The sequence below is a fragment of the Manis javanica genome, chromosome X (genome assembly GCF_040802235.1).
Source record: "Manis javanica isolate MJ-LG chromosome X, MJ_LKY, whole genome shotgun sequence".
NCBI lineage: Eukaryota > Metazoa > Chordata > Mammalia > Pholidota > Manidae > Manis > Manis javanica.
In genome coordinates, this window is record NC_133174.1 from 5,543,638 (window position 1) to 5,565,024 (window position 21,387).

Sequence of the window (21,387 nt, forward strand, 5' to 3'; positions counted from 1 at the left end):
TATGCTCAAATATTTTTATACCTACCTTTTACTTCTTGAACCATCTATTCCAGCACTTTTGTGGCCCTATAATTCCAATTTCCATGCTCTTTGCCAAAATAATTTCTCTGTAGTTCTCATTCCAACCTTTTGTCATTGTAAGAGTGTGTTCTTTCTGCTAGCTGGTGGCGAGCCCTGGTCCTGCCTTGAAGCATTGTCTACATCCCAGGTCAGCTGCTGCATGGTCTGTAAATCAGGCCATGATGGCGGTATAACACAGAAGGTCCTTGGGTTACTTGTGGTGGCTTTTCAGACGGGGAGCTGGAGGGGTGTGGGCGGGGTGGTTATTGTAGGCGGGAAAGGAAGAAGCCTTCAACTTGGCCACTGCCCTGGCGGCAAGAGCCCTTTTGACTGTATCTGAAGAGAAATGCAAAGTGACCACCTGCTCCTTGCAGAGCTCCTTGCTGAGGGCAGTGCCACCAGCCTGTCATGGTTTGTGGCTTGTCGCAGCCCGTTTGGGCTGCTAGAACAGTAAACACCACACACTGGGGGCTTGCAAACCACAGACATCTGTTCTCACAGTTCCAGAGGCTGGAAGTCCGAGGCCTGAGTGCCACCATGATTGGGTGAGGACGCTCTTCCTAGTCACAGACTACTTGCTGTGTCCTCACATGGCGGAAGGAGCGAGCTAGCTCCCTGGGGTCTCTCATCCCATTCCTGAGGGCTCAGTGTTTGTGACCTGATCATGCCCCAAAGCCCTCCTGCTTCCATGCCATTGGGACTTACAGTTCCAGCACAGGAATTTTGGGGTTCACAAACATTCATAGCATGGCCCACGTGGCAGGTTGTCCTGCCTCTTTGTCCTTGTCCCTGGTGGTCCCCTGGTGTGGAGGGCCACTGCCCTGAGCAGATGGGGCTCGCAGCAGTTAATGAAATGCTTGCCAGCATTTTCACTCTGCTGTCGCTGTACATTTTGAATACCTGCAGTGACAACCACACGGGCTGCCTGCCTGCGAGGTCTGCTTTATCTAGGAAGCACTTACTAGTTTGGTCATAGTGATTTGCTTGTGCGCAGTGTGCGTCGTCCCCGTCGGCCCCTCCAGGCTTCTCAGTTTGATGCCTTACTTTTGTAGAATGTGAGGTTTTTCAGATATATAGACAATTGATCCTCATTTGTGGTTCCATATTTCTGAATTTGCCTACCTGTTAGAACTTACTTGTAACCCTCAAGTCAGTACACGTGGTGCTTTCTCAGTCATTCACAGACGTGTGCATGTGCAGAGTGGCCAAGTTTGAGTGGCCGGAAATGCCTGTTCTGCTGAGGCTGACGAAGGCGGCCCTCTCTGTCTAGTTTCAGCTTGCAGGGTGTAAAGAAGCATCCTTCCTGCAGTCTGGTTAGTGGCACGTGTTTAATGTGTTTATGGTTTTTAATTGGTAATTTCGCTGTTGACAATGTCCCTAAAATGCGGTGCTGGGGTGCCTCTAGCGTCTTATGGAGAAAATACGAGTGTTAGGGAGACTTCATTCAGGCAGGAGTCAGCCACGAGTTCCATGTTAATCAATCAACAATATCTATTCAATAAGGTGTCTTAAAACAGAAACTAAAAACAAGACTGTGTATTGATTGGTTGATGAAAATGTGACTAGAGATTTGCAGGAAATTCACCCTGTATTTCTTTAAGGGACAGTGGCTTCAGGAGTCATTAATTTGTGAATTGGTGACTTCATAGAATGTAATTACTGTGAATAACCAGAGTTGACTATGTTATAGACTGAATAATGTTTGTGTGCCCCCCAAATTCATATGGAAACCTATGTGATACAATACAATGTGGTGTGTTAGGAGGCGGGCCTTTGGGAGGTGATCAGGTTGTGAGGGTGGTGCCTTGTGATGGGCTTAGTGCCCTGATAAAGGAGACCCCAGACAGCCCCACTGTCAGTTCCTTCATGTGAGGACACAGTGATGAAATGGCCGTCCCTGAAGCAGGAAGCGGGTCCTCACAAGACACTGGATCTGCCTTCATCTTGGATTTTCCAGCCTCCAGGACTGTGAGAACTGAATGTCGGTGATAAGCCGTCTAGGCTACGGTGGTTTTCGTTACTTTGTTATAGGAGCCTGGACTAAGACAGACTGTGCATTTCATTACAGCAGAGATGCCTATGCTGAAAAAGTTCTTTCCTATATAGGAAAAGACTGCATGTGGATTATTCTGCTGTGCCTGTGCCGATGTCTTGCAGTATGTTTTCAACCACAGGTTTTCTCTCCCAGGTGTAATTAGCATGGTCAATGCAGGCGTGATGAGTGGCTCTGGAAACCTGATGGATTTTCTCGATGAGCCATTCCCTGATGTGGGGACATATGAGGACTTCCACACCATTGACTGGCTAAGGGAAAAGTCACGGGACACTGACAGACACAGAAAGGTAGGTGGCATTCGTAAAGTCACATTGAAGGGATCCCTTCAAATGGCTGGGCCTGGTTTTCATTGGCCAGGCATTGAGCTGGGGCGTAGGTTCCTGTATCATGTACTGGGCTAGGTTCTAAAGAAGAGAGGGCTGGTGGGAGAGGCAGACATGGACAGGTGATTATATTACTGGGTGCTGTGGGTGGGAGGTGATGTCATACAGAGCTGTGGTGTGGAGGACAACAATGTGGCTTGAACCAGACAAATAGGGTGCATCCTGCCCTTGATACCTTCAGACTGGGTGACTTTGGGGTGCCATTTCTGGACCCTGTCTTCTCACTAGCAAGCACTCCTTGCTAGTGATTGATGAAGTGAAGATGAAGTGAGTTTGCATATATGAAAGCATATAATACAGTGCCTGGCATTGCTATATATTTTAATGGGCTATAAGAAGTTATGTATCAAGTGCTATGAGATCATTTAGGAGGGATGATTTAGGAAGAGGTTTTTAGAGAGGGTGACATTTCAGTTGGGTCTTGAAGGATGACTAAGAGTTTGCTAGGCAGAGAAGGGTAAGGATTCTAAAATCAGGAGTCACACAGGTGTGAAAGAACACGGCACATTTAGGCAGTCTGAGGAGCTGTGAGGTCTGGTGGGAGCTTTGTGGAAAGGGAGGAATAGAGATGAGTGGCAGTGTGGCCAGTGGGGCCGGGTCAGGAATGACCACGTAGGCCATGAAGGAGTTTGGCTTTCATCCTGATGGCCGCAGAATATACAGGAAAGGTGCATTGCAAAGGGAGAAACAGGAAGCTTGGAAATCAGTTCAGGAGAAGGAGGAGGAAGGTCTGACAAAAGGCGGTGAGTGAGGAGCAGATGGAGAGAGGCTCAGGTCTTGGGGTCAGGAGGGGAGTGGAGTCAAGGAAGCCAGCTGGCTGTGGTCAGATGGGGGGACGACCAGAGGGACAACGGGGAGTGGCATATTTCAAGGGGAGGCTGTTGACTTCTGTTTCCACCGCTTTGAGTGTGAGGTGTTTGTCCAGCCCGTAGCTGGGGCTGGTTGGCAGGTAGAGCTCACTCTGTACAGTTCAAGGGCAAGGTCAGGGCTGTGGTGGGGCATGAGGGGTCCTTGGCATGTGAGTGGGCATGGAAGCTTTAGAAGTGGCCAAGGTGGCCTGGACACACAGAGGGAGAAGTGAGGAGGCAGTCAGGATCCTGGGCAGTGCCAAGATCTAGTAGGTCCGGTGGGAGGGGGATTGCTAGTCAGGTCACCTGTACGGAGAGGGGGAGGAGAGGACGAACCCACCGTGTGGGGGGCGTTGGTGACCTCACGGGGAGCAGCTTCCAAGTGGGATGTGGAGTGACGTCAGGAGTGCGACTGTGTCACATCATTGCACACAGGTTGGCAGGGAAAGGGGCAAGAGTGATCTGCAGGGAGGGGGGTGGAGTTCCAGGGCGGCCCCGCCTCTCGGCTCCAGTGCGGAGCAATGGGGCGGACGGGGCCGCTGCACTGTGCAGCAGAAGGTGTTTTCCTCTGTCCCTCAGACCAGATCCTGCTCGGCCCCTGCTTTTGGAAGGCAGGCTTTGTTGGCACAGCCCCGCCTGTACAGGTACACGTTCTTACGGCGCCTTTTGTGGCAGACAGCAGAGTTGAGTAGTTGCGACAGAGGCCACTGGATCCTCGGGGGTGAAAGTCTTTACAGAAAATGTTTGCCAGGCCCTGCTCCGAGGGGTTCGGAGGGGAACGGCAGTCCCCGAGGAAGGCAGGATACTGTGAGCACACAGAGGCAAAGGGGCGCTCTTACAGCGTGTTCACACGCAGCCACTGCCTGGCACATGCCACCCAAGCTTGCCAATTCAAAGTTCTGGCTGTTACTATATAACCTTGAAAACAAAAGAAGGAAATGAAGTCTTTGTTGAGCAGGTTCATTTCTTTGTTGAGACCTTAAAAATGTAAGTTGAAATAATAATTCTTATTCAAAATGGAGACACCGAATCCATGTCTCCCGTGGGAATGGCTTTTGAATAATCAAAGATCAAGTCACACGTAGAAAGTTTTTTTAATTGAGTTTTTTGGGGATGCTGCTTCGTTGGAGACTCTTCTGGCACCTTTAGAGCCCTGTGAGGTGAGCTAGACAGCCCATGTCGTGGGCCAAAAGGACAGTGTATGTGGGAATTTAGGTGCTTGGCCTGCCCTGAGGGAGCACTTTCAGGGAAGGAAGCAGCAAAACATTCCCGTCAACTACCGTGTCTTTTTGTTTCTAGATAACCAGCAGGAGCAAGGAGTCCATCTGGGAGTTCATCAAGGGTTTGCTGGATGCCTGGTCGGGATGGGTGGTGATGCTGCTCATCGGCCTCCTGGCGGGTACGTGGGGGGCGGGCACGCGGGGGGCACGCAGCGTTCCCATAGCAACGTGGGAGGTGCTGAAACCCACAGCACCAAATGTTAGCGGTCCTTTTCTGAAAATGTCGGGTTTCTCTTTCACCCCATGCAAGGGATTTATTACTTCATATCTTAGCAAATCCATGACCATACATTTAACATAGAATTTTTTATCAGTAAGATAAGACCCCCACGGTCCCGGGGGCCCAAGTACAGCCAGTGGTGAGCTGTCATTACAGTGCTGGTTCGCCCTTTTTGCAGCACAAAAGCGTGTTGCCATACTGGGCTTCATCAAAAGCACATATTTTATATTCTATAGTACTTGGCTAGGTAGAAGGCAAGAAAGTATAGAAAACTTTTGATCTCTAATAATAAATAATAAAACACCATATGAGTAGCCTTTATTAATACCGGCAAGGTCTGGATTGTAAACATCCTAAGACACTCAAAATAATTGGAGACACCCACAGGTAGATCCAGGGAGATACCTCCAGCCCATGCATTGTTCTGACCCTCAGGGACTCTGTGCCCTTCATTTTTCTGATCCCAACACCATGCTTATAGGCAGTAGATGTTTCCAGAGTGAAGGGATGGAATATCTAGAGGGGAAACCTCCCCTTTTAATATCAAAGGCAGCAGTTTTCCATGGAAATTGTCTCCTGAAACTTACTTCCCTTTACAAGATTGTGAAGGTATCAATGTCTAAGAATGAAAAACTTGACCGTGCTAAAGCTATTCCCTTACTTAAAATCCCCTACCTATAGTGACATAATAGGCATGGTTGTAGGATTGATCAGAGAATGCCCCTAGTGGAGGCACACTACAGCAGAACACGAACAGGGTGTAGGTGTAAGTTTGGTGATCACAGAGGGTTTTGGTTTCTGAACCTTCTTCCTTTCATTATTCCACATACAGTCAGAGGAGGGGCGTGGTTGCCAGGGAGGGGCTCCATGTGTGTTATAAAGGACCAAGAGGGGTGCTGAAGGGGCATCCTTTCCTTCTTGCCATGGCAGCTGTCTGCCCATTTCTTCCGTTCTGTCCCTCCTCTCCCAGGGGCTCTCCCAGTACGTAATGGCAACAGCGTTGGCAGGGAATTAGATTCCATGGATATATAGTGTTTTGCTGCTGACTTCTTTTACTGCTTTTATGAAGACCTTTGAAGATGGGCAGTTTGCTGTGAATTTTGATGTCTTATTTAGAATAGATTCATGAAACCATACACTCTGTCATTTACTCTTGGCCGCTACAAAGGAGAAATAAGTAGAGGAAAGGAAGACGCCTGGAACAGATGTTCTGGCTTCTTGCCGAAGTGAACAGCCCAGAGTAGATTTATTAACTAAGAGACTGATCAGGCCGTCTTTAACAAATCTGATATTGATCGATGGGCTTTACTGTCAGCCTGATATCCATCAGTTCTTTCAGGAAGAATCTCCTGAGGAATTAAAAAAAAATACTGCCTGGGCTTCAGATAAATAGTATTCTCAGAGATGACCCCCTAGCTTTGAATAAAGCCCACCCCACCCCACCACTTCCACCCAGCCCCCATCCATCTGTGATTTTGATGTGCAGCCAGTTGTCACCACTGCAGAAGGGTGATCCCATGGACACATCAGCAAATGAATAAAGGAAGAAATCAAGAATGGGATGACATTGACAGTGGATGTGGCTAAAATGTTCTTTTGATCTGCATGCATCTTAAAGGGAAAGCCAACAAACTGTGCCCCGTTCACTTTTCTGTTCCTGGGCTGGTCTAACGGTGGAGAGGGCTCAGGGGTCATACTGCCTGGCCTGTCGTCTCCCCAGTGGCACGCCGGACATGATGTATATTCTGACCCCCGTGATAGAGAGGCCCTGCTGCTGCTCCTGTGCAGGGCGCTTATCAGGAGTCACCACCAGGTGTCACTATTGTTCCACGGAATGAAGCTGAGACGCCTGTCACTGTCAGGAGCAGTCAGCCAGGAAGCCGGTAGTACTTGGCTATGTATAAGCGGCCTAATGTAATTACGGATGAATGAGTAGCTATGAATTTGGGTTTCTCAGTGGGTCTTGCCCCTGGATATGTGCAGGACCCCACCCTCACCTTCGTTAGGTCTTTGTGCAAATGTCATCTTTGGCCTGAGGTACTCCCTGAGCACCTTTTCTAAAAGTACACCTCTCCCTCTCTAAGCCTCATCCCCCTCGCTTCTGTGTATGTAAGAGCTTTATTGAGATGCAATCCTTACAATGTGTATGCCGTACAATTCACTCTGTTAAAGTGCACAATCCAGTGGGTTTTAGTACATTCACGGCATTGTGCACCATCACCACTATCAATTTCAGAGCACTGTCAGCAGCCCCCAGAGAACCTCCCCACCCAGTAGCCGTCAAGGCCCAGTGCCCCCCTCCCCACCCAGGCCACCGCTAGTCCCCTTTCCGTCCACATGGTTGCCTCCTCCACACATCTCCGATCAGTGGAGTCATGCAGTAGGTACTGTTCTGTGATGAGCTCCCTTCATGTCGTGCAATGCTTCCCACGCTCACCTGTGCTGGGGCACCTATCAGGACGTACTCCTTTGTGCTGCCAAATACTATTCCGCTGTACACACAGACCACATTTTGCTTCTCCACTCAGCGGATGGTGGGCACATAGGTTGGTGCCACTTTGTGGCTATTGTGGAGAGTGCCGCTGTGAACATTTGCATCCAGGTCTTTGTGTAGACACACAGTTTCCTTTCTCCTGGGTAGACACGTAGGAGTGGAACTGCTGGGTCCCATGCTAAGTCTATGTTTAACTGTTTGAGGAACTGCCGAGTTGTTTTCTGCAGTGGCTGCACCGTCATAACGTGCTGTATTCTTTTTCTCTAGAACCTGTCACCTTGTGATGGAGCCCCCGATGTGCTTCTTTTCTCTGGTGTCTTTCTCCCCTCACTGCGTTCTGGTGCAGTTCTGCAGAGGCAGGGACCCGAGTCTGCCTTGTTCGCTGCTGTAGTCCCAGCGTGGACTGGTGGCTGGCACCACTGAATGAGAGGCTGACTTGCACTCATTTATTACACTCATTCATTCAACATGGATGTATAGTTCCAACTATGTGCCTGATGTGGGTACAACAGTGGACGAGGCTTAGGGCGGACACAGAGTCTGGACATTTGACTTGACCCCCACCGTGGCATGCAACCAGACAACAGAATCTTCCTTCCGCCCAACTTATGGACTAGTGGGAGTATATATATACAGCTAATGATGATATCCGGATGTGATAGGGGAGGTATGGTGATGGGGGAATGCCTGGGAAGGATACCTAGTCCAGACCCAGGAAATCAGGAAGGCTTCCTGAAGGAGATGATGTAAATGCCAGGATCTGGAAGATAAACAGGAGATTGCCAGGCTGGGGGAGGACAGTGGTGACCGGGGTGGTGCCGAGAGGAGAGCCTGGGTGCTCCAGGAACGTGGAGTAGGCAGCGTGGGGGGTTCGTGACTAACGGAGACGCAGTGGCCCGTTGTTGGAGGCTGTGACCTGCTGAGGAATCAGGCATCCTCTCAAGGACAGTGAGCAGCTTCCGCAGTAACAGGAGAGGAGCAGGCAGGGGTGAGCCCTGGTGCAGGAGTGTGGGTGCCTTTGGGGTTGATGTGGGTGGCGAATTGATGTTGTAATAAGGAAAGTTAAACTTTGAAAAATTTAGTAGCCTACAAGTATTGCCTCATAAAAGACTGGATAGTTTTTTCTAGAAAGAGACCCAAGGTAGCCTTTGTGGACCACTGCACACTTTATACCACTTATATTGGCCTTTAAAGTGGTTATTTACTTATGTAGATCCACAATCCTTTACCTATAATTTAAAAAATCTGGAAAGTTCAAATAAGAGATTTTTCCAAGCTTGTTTCCCATTCAGTATCAAAACCTTACTTAAATGATGAGGCTGTTATAGTTGGTATGCCTCCATTTTGTCTGAATTGTCACGTCTACCTGAGAAATACTAATGTCTATGACCCCAGCATCCTACCCCAGAATTTACTGAGGGGGTTCTATCATTTATAGGCTGTACGTACCCTGTTTCTACAGTTTGGAAGGGATGAATGCTGAAAGCTGCTGGGCCCCAATGGCTTGAGCTGGGTTAAGACCTGTCTGTCTCTCCCCTGCCTGATGTGAGTCACCTAAGGACCATGTATCATTGGCCTTCGTATGTCACTGGCGGGGCGCTGCCTTGCGCATGCCAGAAGGGCACAGGGGACTTCACAGTGAACGTGTGAGCGGCAGTGGTGGCCGGCCCACCTCCTCTTCTGGTGGTCCCCCGGGCTGCTGTGCTCCTGCACTGGCCCGATGCTGTGCACTCTGCGTCATCACCGGGTGAGTCCTCTACGAGGTTCTTGCTGCTTCTTCCAGGCACCTTAGCTGGCGTCATTGACCTTGCTGTCGACTGGATGACCGACTTGAAGGAGGGGGTCTGCCTGTCTGCGTTCTGGTACAGCCACGAGCAGTGCTGCTGGACTTCCAACGAGACCACTTTTGAGGACAGGGACAAGTGTCCCCTGTGGCAGAAGTGGTCAGAGCTGCTGGTGAACCAGTCGGAGGTAGGTTTCTGGGCAGATCCTTTCAGGGAATGCCCGCCAGTCCACGGGTGCTTCGAAACACCACTGGGCATGCTGTGAATGTCTGTGGTTTTTACCTTCAAGTGTCTGTCCTGATCGTCACCCATGGTTTAATACTCACAGGACTTTTTCTAGCTGTAATGTTTAAGCTTCAGTTGGAAAAAAACTTCCCCACTGAGTCATGGGCAATGTATGTATGTATTTTTAGAAGTCTTGTGTTTGGCTTTATTTTTCTTACCAAAAGTGCTTTGTCAATCAAGAAATAGGGTTGATCTACTTTCTGTCTGTACAGATTTGCATTTTCTGGACATTTCATATAAGTGGGGTCATATAAGGTGTGGATGTTGGTGTCTGACTCATTCCTTCTCATGGCGGAGTAACCTTGCATTGTATGGATGTGCCGCATGGTATTCATCCTTTCATCAGTCAGTGAACATGGGCTTCTTCCACTCTTGCACTATTATGAATGCTTTTGTCTTGAACATTTTTGTCCAAGTTTTTGTGTGGACATGTGTTTTTATTTCTCTGGGGCCTATACCTAAGTAGGAGAATTGCCAGGCTGTATGCTAACTCTATGTTTAACCTTCTTAGTAACTATCAGACTGTTTTCAAAAGTGGCTGCACCATTTTACTTTCCTACCAGCAATACATGAGGGTTTCAATTTGTGCACATCCTCATCAACACTTGATATTGTCTGTTTTTGATTGTAGCCTCCCTAGGAGGTGCGAAGAGCTAGGTCACTGGGGTTCAAGTTCTCATCTTCCAGTGCATTCTATGAGTGCATTGAGGACGAAGTTTCTGGGCTTTCTGTGATGGGAATGCCCCAGGTGAACCACCGAATGGGTGCTTGCCTTCAGGGCACTTAGAGCTTTAGATCTGTATAAAATCTTAGTTCAGGAAAAGGGTTAACTTCTAACCGAATTCAGTGGTTACCACAATGACAATGGGTCATTGACAGCTTAGAAACCCAAGTGACAGGCGAGCACAGTTGCCAAGATTCACACTAGGGGTACTGTGAGGACCATTCAAGCTAGAACTTGTTTTGGAAGGTGGATGTAATCTATTTATAATCTCCTGCCCCCACCTTTTTTTGCCCAATGGACTTACCACAGCTGAACACATTTGGAATGCACTTTGCCATTTTTCTAAACCTCTTTCTCAGTGGAATTGAAAATTAATTCCTTCAAATCTCAGAAGTAGTCAGGGATCTTGAAATCTCACACGTTCTCAATGCTCTCCATTATTTCCAAAAATAAATTCTATACTTGGGTTGATGGGAGTGGGCAGACAGAGTTGGCTGGGTGCCATATTTTATTTCTTCTGTCCTACTTGCAGTATTTTTTAGGGGAAATATGGGCGTCCATCTTTTCAACCACTTATAAAATTTATACTTTGATTCAAAGAATTACTGTTAGCAAGAGTGAGAAGTTATTTTTAGTTTCAAAAAAGTACAGTTTTAAGTGGGTGAAACGTAGTCCTCAGTCCCATTTCTCAGCACATAGGGTGTGAATATATGTGATTGTCACAGCCAGAGCAGACTCCTGGCACATGCTTTTGCATTTCATAGGCTCACATGTGGCTACGTCCACTGCCTGGCTTATAGGTGATGTTGCTTTCCTCTCCCCTCAGTTGAGTGATCCAGGTGGGGGCAGGAAGCTGAGGCCGAGAGAAATGTGGTCTCCCCCCAGCAGACCACGTCCTCAGCGTCAAAGACCCTAGGCTGTGTGTTTGGTTCAGAAAGCATTCTCCACACATCAGATAATTTGGAAAAAATGGTTCAGTGAATTATTCGGAAGGAGATGATGGAGTTTTCCCCTCTAAAAGTGCCTCTCGCATGTTAGTTTGCATCCAGGTTCCCAGGAGAGCTTGTTGAAACACATTTTGCTGGGCCCAGGTTCCAAGAGTGTCGGATTCAGTGGGTCTAGGGGGGCCCCGAGAATCTGCATTTGTTTTCTTTTTTTTTTATAAAGGTATCATTGACATACACTCTTATGAAGGTTTCACATGAGAAACATTGTGGTTACTACATTCCCCCATATTATCGAGTCCCCCCCACCCCATTGCAGTCACTGTCCATCAGCCTATAAGATGCTGTAGGAGACTCTCCATTGCTAATAGGCGCCCAGCTGCTGCTGCTGCTGCCATTCCGCACGCCACATTTGAGTAGCGGTTTTCTAAACTGCACTCCCACATGCATTCACTGGCAGTGCGGCTGCTTGCTGCACCATGGCTGGGCCTTAATGGCAGCTGGGGGGGCCGATCCACCGCAGACAAGACAAGGAAAACCTTCCGGCATCTCCAAGGCAGAATTCGCTGTGCCACGCCTTCGTTACCTCTAGCACAGGCGGTGATGAAAGCCAACGTCAGTCACCCTTTCCCTGGTGGCTGAGCTCTCACCCGGGACAAGGTCTGTGCAAACAGCTCCTGGAAAAGCAGCAGGGCCGTGTTTGTGCGCCACCTGTAGCTCTAGCAACAGCTGAGAAAACCAACACTAGGCTTTTTTGTTGCCACGGGGGTGGGACAGAGTCCAATCAAAGCTCCCGCTCCAAGAGCAGAGGCGGGTGGGGACGTGGCTCAGGTCTGTGATGGCTCATGTGTCATTTCTTATTTTGGGTCTGGTTTAGGGTGCCAGCGCTTACATTCTGAATTACCTGATGTACATCCTGTGGGCGTTGCTGTTTGCCTTCTTGGCCGTCTCCCTGGTGCGTGTATTTGCACCATATGCCTGTGGCTCCGGAATACCAGAGGTTAGTGGGGCCTAATCTCTTTGGTGCCAAAAATAAGAACACCAAATACCAATGTAGCACTTATGTGCCAAGCATGGTTCTAAGCATTTGACATCTACAAACTCATTTGTGAGCCTATGAAGTAGGTACCATTATTCTTCATTTGATAGTTGAGGAAACCAAAGCCCAGAGAGGTTAGGTAGCTCGCCCAAGGCCACTACGCTGGTAAGCTATGGGTTGAACCCAGCCATTTGGCTTCAGGATTTATGCCTTAATGGCTTCTCAGATGGTTATATTGTTGTCTTTGCAAACCAGGCATTACTCTTCAAGCCTATGGAATCAGAGTTCACTAACCACGCGCATAAATGTGGCAAAGGTATGTTTATGATGTAACTTGTAGATACACGTTTATGATGTAATGTCAAAAAAGGACAACAGTGGACTTTGCTGCTCAGAAAGTTTACTGAGGAGTGAAGTCCCTTGCTACATTTTGTTCTCTGGTGACAAGGTAATAGCAATCTTTAAAAAACTTAATTGCACCTTCAGTGTGTGCATCAGGAAGGCACCCCTGTGTGAGGTTAGAGTTCTCACAAATATTTCTCAGCATTGTCATCTAACCAGAGTATGAGGGATGTGACCTCAGTGATTAACAGGAATGCCTGAGACTAAACTTCAAACCTAGCAGCCTCTGCTGAGTAGAATGATAACTGAGCTAATTCCCAAAAAGCCCAGATACTGAAAGTTTTCGCTAGAAATAATTTTAAGCGCTCTGTGATCAGTATAACAACACAGCTCAGTTACTTAAAATGGTGTTTCAGCAGTGCCTACAGGTGGTGAAGACGTAGGTTTATAGGTATGACCGGTCATGGCAATGGACCCGTGCTGGGCTCAGCTCCCTGCACCCACACCCTTTGCTGGTGTTTGCCAGCACTGCTGCTGGTCCAGACAGTCCATAGGAAGTGCTGGAGTCCTTGAAAGTATGTCGAGAGAAAAGCTTAACAGTGGCTTGTTCCAGCAAAGATAGAAAAAAAAAATAGAGACAATATGCCATGCTGAATTTGTGATTGCTTTTGTTAACATATCACTGCAGGAACCTGAAAGACAAGCTGTAGTGCCATCCTTTTTCCTCAGTACAGCCGGCTCTGCTACAGTGCACCATGTGCATTCCAAAAAACACAGTGCTAGGCAGTCACACAGAACTCGTGGGGAAAATGGGGTTAGGAGCACAGCACTCAAAAACGTCATCTGTGACACATATCAAAAAGATGGGAACCCAAGAAAAGCAGTACCACAGTTTTATGCACATGAAATGGTTAAGAAATATGTAAATACTCCCTAGTGCCCTGTGGACTGGTAAATGTTTGAAGCATGTGCCTGTGTGTGTTCTGTGTGTTCTGAGCACAGCTCGGTCCAGCTGGTGCAGTCTGCCTTCGCCCTGTGTTTCTCCCAGATGAAATTGTGCATAAACACACACGAAATTTGCGTTATGCTCAAGTTCTTCCCTAATGCATGAATCTCACTGGAACAAATCTCTGTTTTCAAAGCACATTGTGGCAGACCTGACTGCATTGCATTTGGGATCTAAGACCTGAGCCACCCTGGGCAGGAACAGATCACTGTTGGCATCTCAGCTGATGGTCCCACAGCACAATAGCAGGCGTTTTTTGACTCAGGTCATCTTTCCAAAATAAGGAGATGGCCGATGGGGAATTGGTAGAGAATTTAATGCAGCAATAAAAAGTGTGACGGGCAGTCCCATCTTCCCTTTCCAAGAACCAGAGAGGTGTGCTCAGCTTATGGATGTTATAGGCAGACAAGGAGCTTGAATATGGGCTCTGTCCCTGAAGGGCTGGCTGAACTTGCTCTTCCGCTGAGGAAGCAAACACAGGGTTTCCAAAGGTCCCCACTTTTCTGTCTGGAACTGGGTGGTGGGTACATGGCTGCTCGTGGGGCTTCATTAGTAGCAGCCCTATTGACCACCTAAGAAATCGTGTTCTCTTAGAACCTACTTTGAGTTGAACAGTCACAAATCTGTTGCAATGTATCTCCTTAAAGCCCTGCTTGATTCAGTCTCTGTTAATTCAAATTAAAGCCAGTGATTGGATTTTGGCATCTACTGGGAATGAATTTGCTTTCTTTACTCCCTAATTTGATCATGACAATTTTATAAAATCATTTTAGAGAATTACAAAATACCAATTATATTGTTCAATTCACCACATGTCCTGGCTGGCAAAGGCTCAGGTAATTTAGATGCTTGTAATTTTCTAAATGGTATTACCCTCTTAAACTGTACCCTAGGGTCCAAATCCACATTAACTAACTGACAAAAAATTATAGATAATTTTATTTGTGGCAACACAAGGGCAGGATTGTGGCAGGCATAATAAAACATCCTTTAAGTAAGGGCTCTGAGGTCCCCAGAGCCCAGGCTCAAACAGGCCAACTATCGCTAAAGACCAGTTTAACCATTGCTGGTCTGTCTGCCATTCTTGAAAGGCTAGTTCAAGAAATGCCGTCTGATTATACAGCTGGAAGACCTCACCTGTGCTCTGTAGGAAGGAGCTCATTGAGCTCTTCAGAAATGCACGCCTGCACTCGAACTTTCTCCTTGAATTAAGAAACAGATCTCTATCACCGGTTCTGAGGTGAAAGGGGCCCATTTGAACCTCTTTAAAATTTCAAGGATTAGCTCACTTCATCACCCTTCCCAAATCGCCAAAGGTGTCAGGATGTCAAAGAGAGCTTCAGGACTGTCCCTTAATACTGCTTTTTCCAGGAATTGGAGCAGTGTTTCTCTACCTGGGCTGCATTTTAGAATCACCTAGGGAGGCTTTAAAAAACCTCATGCCCAGGACACACCTCAGACCAGTCACATCAGATCTCTAGGGCAGAGCCAGTCGTTGCTGGTTTCTAATTCCCCAGGTGATTCCAATGGGTGCCACCGTCAAGACAGGCTGTTACAGATATTTGAGAAATTGATTTCTCGGTAGAGCAAAACCCACTAGGTGGCACCTTGAAGTTATGTAAGTGTACCAACACTGACAAGAGATAACCTTGGCCCATGAAGTATTATACAATGGGGAAATAGAAATTGACCATGAATTCCACTGGCCGACTCACTTCGTATCTAATTCATCTATGATCACAGGCTTGTAAATTGCTAACTCAGCAGTAAACATTCATTCCATTTCAGCCAGTTGTGGGAGAGGTTGAAGGTAAAAAGTTACCTATTGGTGATGCTTATGTAGCCAAAAGAATACTGTTATGGAGGAAGAGGACTCCAATGTATGGAGTTACCCACTGAGATTGGCATCCAGTTGAATTCTAAAAGTGTTCGGCAACCTCTTGTATACCTTTAGGAAGAAAGCTGTTATTTGGCATTTACAAAATGTGGTGGGTCTGAAAATGCAGCAAGACAACTCTACCTGTAGTCAAAGTACCTTTCTATAAAAGAGGGGCAGGATCCGACAGAAGAGAAGGGGCCACCATGGATTCAGACACCTGTGCACCCCCCAGGGGTGCAGTACTGGAATGTTGAGCATCTTCTTTTTTCATCATATTAAAAATAAAGTTGAAAGAATTGGACAGTAAACACCCATATATGCATGGCCTGCAGGAGGGGCTGGTTAACTTTTCCAGTAAAGGGTGGAGAGTCAGTATTTTAGGCTTTGGGAGCCAAGAGGGAGTCAAGCAACTATTTTATTAAAAGGCTGGTAGTCTTGTTCATGTATTACATTTAAAACTGTTAAAAGTACTGTAAGCTCGTGGGTCATACAAAAATGGGCAGTGGGCTGGATTTGGCCCATGGGCCAGAGTTTGCTGATCTCGGCCTAAAGTCCATGTGACATTTTGTGCTCTTTGCTTTATCTTGGACCTCTTTCAAAGTAAAAAATGAACAGTTAAAATCAATAGATAACGTCTCCTTTTGACACAACAGAGGGCAATGTGAGCAGGATAAAATGCCCTAAATAAAATGAGACCCTGATAATTATTTAGTTCTCATTATCTCTTATTATTCTTGGTATTCTTAAGATTTTCTATGCATTGAGTTGTTTCAGTTTCCCATTAATATAAAATCATATGTTAATAGAAATTCTGTTAAGATAAAATTATAGCTAAATCAAGAAGGAAAGTAGCCTCTTCTCAGTGCAATTCAGTGAATCCCATGCAGAGGAGGTGGTCACTTTCCTAGCCATGACATCGAAGCAACTCCTCCACCTCGTTCTCTGCCCCTTCTTTCAGATAAAGACCATTTTGAGTGGTTTTATCATCAGAGGCTATTTGGGGAAGTGGACCCTGCTGATCAAGACTGTCACCCTGGTGCTGGTAGTGTCCTCGGGCCTGAGCCTTGGGAAGGAAGGGCCGCTGGTGCATGTGGCCTGCTGCTGCGGCAACTTCTTCAGCAGCCTTTTCTCCAAGTACAGCAAGAACGAGGGCAAGAGGCGAGAGGTGAGCAGGCCGTGCTTAGGTCCGAGGTGCTGAGCCCACCACCTGGGCTGCACGCGGGCCTGGGCCTCACGTCAGTGCTTCGCCTTGCAGGTGCTCTCGGCTGCCGCTGCCGCTGGAGTCTCCGTGGCCTTCGGGGCTCCCATCGGGGGTGTGCTTTTCAGCCTGGAAGAGGTGAGAAGGGGCGGCTGAGGAATGTGGGCATGATTGGCACAGCAGTAGGCCTCCACTACTGGACCCTTTGAGGACTAGATTCCTGCAGCTCATTAAGGAGCCACAATTTCACCGTTGAAATACTCTGTTTCCAAATATTGCTTTAAAAATTGCCAGTATAGTTTTTTTTTTTGAAGATTTGCCATCGCCTCTCTTTTTCATGACCAATTTAGTCAAGCATTTTTGTCTTTGGCAACTCGGATGGCTCTATTCCAGGGGTCGGCAAACATTTTCTGTAAAGAGCCAGGTAGTAAATATTTTAGGCTCTGCAGGTCTTACGGGCTCTGGCACAGCGGCCGTGGTAGTGGGAAAGCTGCCACAGACCACACGCACAGGAGTGGGCGGGGCTGCATCCCAGTGAACTTGCCTTACGGACGCTAGAGTTTGAATTTTATATACTTTTCACAGATCACAAAATAGTGTTCTTTTGAACATTTCACATGTCACAGAATACTCTTTTTCCTCTAACCAATTAAGAATGTAAAAACCATTCTCAACTCCTATGCCATACAAATACATTTCCAGGGCCAGGGTTTTCCAACCCTGACCTACTCTGTTGTCTGTAGAATCAAATCCAGAAGTTCATTTGCTTTTAGTGTGTGTGGGGGGGTGTCTCTGTGCCACAAGCAGAATTATAATGAATTATTTTCCTTTCTCAAAAAAATAGCTCACACTCACCTTGACTAGTATCCATTCCACTTTAGAGATAGAATCCATCAATATCTTTGTTGGTGTATTTTGTTCATGATTAGGCCCAGATTGAGTAGTGAGTACTGCCTGTCTTTGGTCTCGAGTGGGACTTTCATGCCCGGTGCTGGGGGTGGCTGCCAGTCAGGGCTGGGGCTCTGGGCAGCTGCCTTCGGCCAGGCCCTAATTCCCTGCTTGTTCCTTGCAGGTCAGTTACTACTTCCCCTTGAAGACCTTGTGGAGGTCCTTCTTTGCGGCCCTGGTGGCAGCCTTCACGCTGCGGTCCATCAACCCCTTTGGGAACAGCCGCCTTGTTCTCTTTTATGTGGAATATCACACGCCCTGGTACATGGCTGAACTCTTCCCCTTCATCCTGCTTGGGGTCTTCGGGGGCTTGTGGGGAACACTGTTCATCCGCTGCAACATCGCCTGGTGCAGGAGGCGCAAAACCACCAGGCTGGGGAAGTACCCGGTGCTGGAGGTCATCGCAGTGACAGCCATCACTGCCATCATCGCCTACCCCAACCCCTACACGCGCCGGAGCACGAGCGAGCTCATTTCTGAGCTGTTCAATGACTGCGGGGCCCTCGAGTCGTCCCAGCTCTGTGACTACATCAATGACCCCAACATGACCCGGCCTGTGGATGACATCCCAGACCGGCCGGCTGGGGTCGGGGTTTACACAGCCATGTGGCAGCTGGCCCTGGCTCTGATCTTCAAAATCGTCATTACCATATTTACCTTTGGCATGAAGGTAAGTGAAGGGGAAGGAAGATTCGTGGGCAGCCCCGGTCCTGGAGTAGCACCTGCTTGCCAGAATACAGCTGTGGTGGGAGGGAAAGGGGAGCCGCCGCAGGGAGTGCTCTTTGTGCCAGGCACTTGACATTCTTTGAATCAACAGGAAACGATGCTTTCAGTGACAACAAGCCCAAGAAATAGCGATTTTAATGCCATTTACCAGTGAAAAAGCTAAGGCTCAGAGTATGGTATTCACAGAGAGATATGTGTAGTTTGGCGAACTTCCACAACACACGCACTTGTGTCAGCAGCGCCCAGAACCAGAAGCAGAATATTGAGAACCTTCCAGAGGCCCTGTCATGTTCCATTACTATGGCTTTTTGGATGGAATTTTTGAGATTTGTTTATTTTGAGAAAGTCTAAGAAACTGTGTATAGCGTTTACACTTGAGTATGTAACTGTCAAACACAAACCTAAATTTTTACCTTAAGAACGACGATGGGTGGACTTTATATTAAACAGCTGATGGTCTCTGATCCATCGTCTCTTAGCAAAGGGGTTTATTTTCATGTCTGAGGAAGACACTAGCTGCATCTTTTGGTGCCTGCTGGGAGAAGTCTGCTTCGAAGATGCTAATTTAATCTGCTGTCAGATTGGGCAGCTCAGAAAGGAACATTTTCTCAGGAACATCCCAACTCTAGAAATCACACTCGAGGCTCCAGAGTGACCTGGGGTTTGGTTAAAGATCTGCTGCTCTCCTCAAACTGATGACAGTCTGGGGGGTGTACTTGCAGCTCCCGGTCAGGATTGGCAGTCACATGCAGCCTCCACGAACACAGGCATGTTCTGTAGCACATGTCCGACCACTCAATACATTAAAGTGTATTTTCACACAGTAAAGTATAAAACACACTTATTACCAAGATTTTAGTTTACATAGTCTGTTTCTTTTCTGCCTCTCACCTGGCTCAAAAATATCCAGAGCACTTGTTGGAAAATGTACTTTGTTAGGAAGTGGGAGCTGTCCCCCCGCACCATCTCTCTATATTCAAGAGGCCTTATGCCCGTGAAGAGCTTTTTGGAAGATCCAGGGCATTCAGCTTCTTTATTTTACCTGTGAACAGTTACAGGCCGTCCTTTTCCATTTTCATGCTGTGGCTTGACATTTAATTTTAAAAGCTAATCTGAATGACGCGCAAGGGGAGAGAGAAAGTGGTGAGTATGTCTAACAACAGACACTCCCCTTGAATGTTATTTGCAGTGGGGCTTCACATTCTTTAATTCACAGCAGGCAAGCCAGGCCAGCTTTGGAAGGAGAGGAGACGGAAGGGTAAGATTGCATTCTCTCCAGGTCACAGTAGACAGGACTGACTGAGCAGGAGAATCACTTGTTCTGCCTTTTCCCAGCTGACTTATTTTCAAGCATTGTGCCTCCTTTGAAGACTAAAGCAAAATGCAAGCCTGTGGAGGAGGGGGGGCGGGTACCGTGTTTACTGGGGGTGGGGAAGTGGAAATTCAGACTCTTTCCCTGATGCTTCTTTTTGGTCTGTGCTCCCTGGAGATCCCCTCAGGCCTCTTCATCCCCAGTATGGCTGTGGGAGCCATGGCAGGCAGGATGGTGGGAATCGGTGTGGAGCAGCTGGCTTATCATCACCACGACTGGATCATCTTTAGGAACTGGTGCCGGCCTGGAGCAGACTGTGTCACTCCAGGACTTTATGCCATGGTGGGAGCTGCAGCCTGCCTAGGTACAGCCACAGGTGGGGTGGGGTGGGAGGCACAAGGAAAGGTGAGATGGGCCAACCGCAAGGGCTGATCTGGTTTAGAGGACTGGCTGGAAGGAAGACTGGGCTCTAGCATTTCCATTCTCAGGATAGGCCAGGTTGTGCTGCTATAACAAGCAAACCCCTGCAGCTCAGTGATTAACACACCAAGACACATCTTGCTTATGATATGCAGGCGATCTTCATTACTTATAATTCCACATTGGGGAATTTTCCTACTTGCTAAAATATGTTTGTGACCCCTAAATCAGTACTTGTGCTATCACAGTCATTCTTAGACACATGCAGAGTGGTGAAAATTTCAGTGTCTGGTACACATATTGCCCGCCGAGGTTGAACAGGGTGAAGGTCCACCTTCTTGTTCTAGCTCTTACACTGGACACAAGTGTCCTTCATGTGGTCTATTTAGTGCCATCTTTTTGCATTTTTGTGCTTTTTATCAATGCTTTTGCTATTTAAAATGGCCCCCAGTGTAGTGCTGAAGTGCTGTCTAGTGTACCTAAGGGCAGGAAGGCTGGGATGTGCCTTGCAGAGAAAATACGTGTTAGAGAAGTTTCCTTCAGTGCTGTCAGCTATGAGTTCAATGTGAATGAGTGAACTATACACACTAAATAAAATGTCTATAAGCAGAAACACATATGAAATAAGGTTTTGTATCAGTTGGTTGACAAAAATATTGTGACCAGAGGCTCACAGGAACCTAACCTTATAATATTTCCCCTAGGGCAGTGATTCAGTATTTGCTAATTCAGTGTTTGTGCCAAGTTTATAGATTGTAATTACTGTGAATTATGAGAACCAACTGTGTGTGTGTGTATGTGTGTGTGTGTGACTGAGGTAGCAGAGGGCTCTTCTCCGCTCAGTCATTCAGGGACCCAGGCTGATGGAATCCCCACCATCTTGCAGCTGTGCCATTGGAATAGTGGTTTTCAATTAGGGGCAGTCATGCCTCTCAGGGACATAGAACACTGGAGGCTTTTTTGGTTGTACACCTGAGGAGGTGTTACTAGTGTATAGTGGGTGGGGGCCAGTGATGCTGTTGCACACCCTGTAGTGGACAGAATAGCCCAGTGACAGAGTTATCCAGCCCCAAACATTCCTACTGCTGAGGTAGGGAAACCCCAGTTTAATCTCACTGGGAGAGTAGCCGTCCGTGTGGATTTCCCCTTTGCATACCAAGGGAGGTAAGGATGGGTCCCTCTCCTGTGTATGTTTCCTAAGAATCTCTACAGTTTTCTAGCCTCTGGGGTTCTGGAGGAGAGCCATGCTTGCCGAGTCAGAAGCCTGCATAGCCCACACAGGACCCATTTACCAAAGAGCAAGGGTGTGGTCCTGGGTGGACAGCCAACCCAGGTGTCCCTCGCTGGGAGGAGCCCTCCAGTCAGTGGCTCCCTGAGGCAAGGCTGTGGTCAACAGAGCCTGGCCTCTGTTCTAGAGGCCTGAGCTTGGGCAGCATGTC

At 47.6% G+C, this 21,387-nt stretch overlaps 1 protein-coding gene across 4 annotated transcripts in view; it reads left to right on the plus strand.

Annotated features, from left to right (window-relative positions):
• CLCN4 (chloride voltage-gated channel 4) overlaps positions 1–21,387 on the plus strand; it is a 58,050-nt gene that overhangs the window by 19,749 nt on the left and 16,914 nt on the right. For all 4 annotated transcript variants that reach the window (XM_037013445.2, XM_017667402.3, XM_017667404.3 and 1 more), the window contains exons 3-10: positions 2,249–2,403; positions 4,647–4,746; positions 9,125–9,312; positions 11,956–12,078; positions 16,303–16,509; positions 16,600–16,680; positions 17,615–18,160; positions 19,706–19,892. In XM_037013445.2, the coding sequence (XP_036869340.1) occupies positions 2,260–2,403; positions 4,647–4,746; positions 9,125–9,312; positions 11,956–12,078; positions 16,303–16,509; positions 16,600–16,680; positions 17,615–18,160; positions 19,706–19,892 (1,576 nt within the window). In that variant the 5' untranslated portion in view covers positions 2,249–2,259. The remainder of the gene's footprint in view (positions 1–2,248; positions 2,404–4,646; positions 4,747–9,124; positions 9,313–11,955; positions 12,079–16,302; positions 16,510–16,599; positions 16,681–17,614; positions 18,161–19,705; positions 19,893–21,387) is intronic.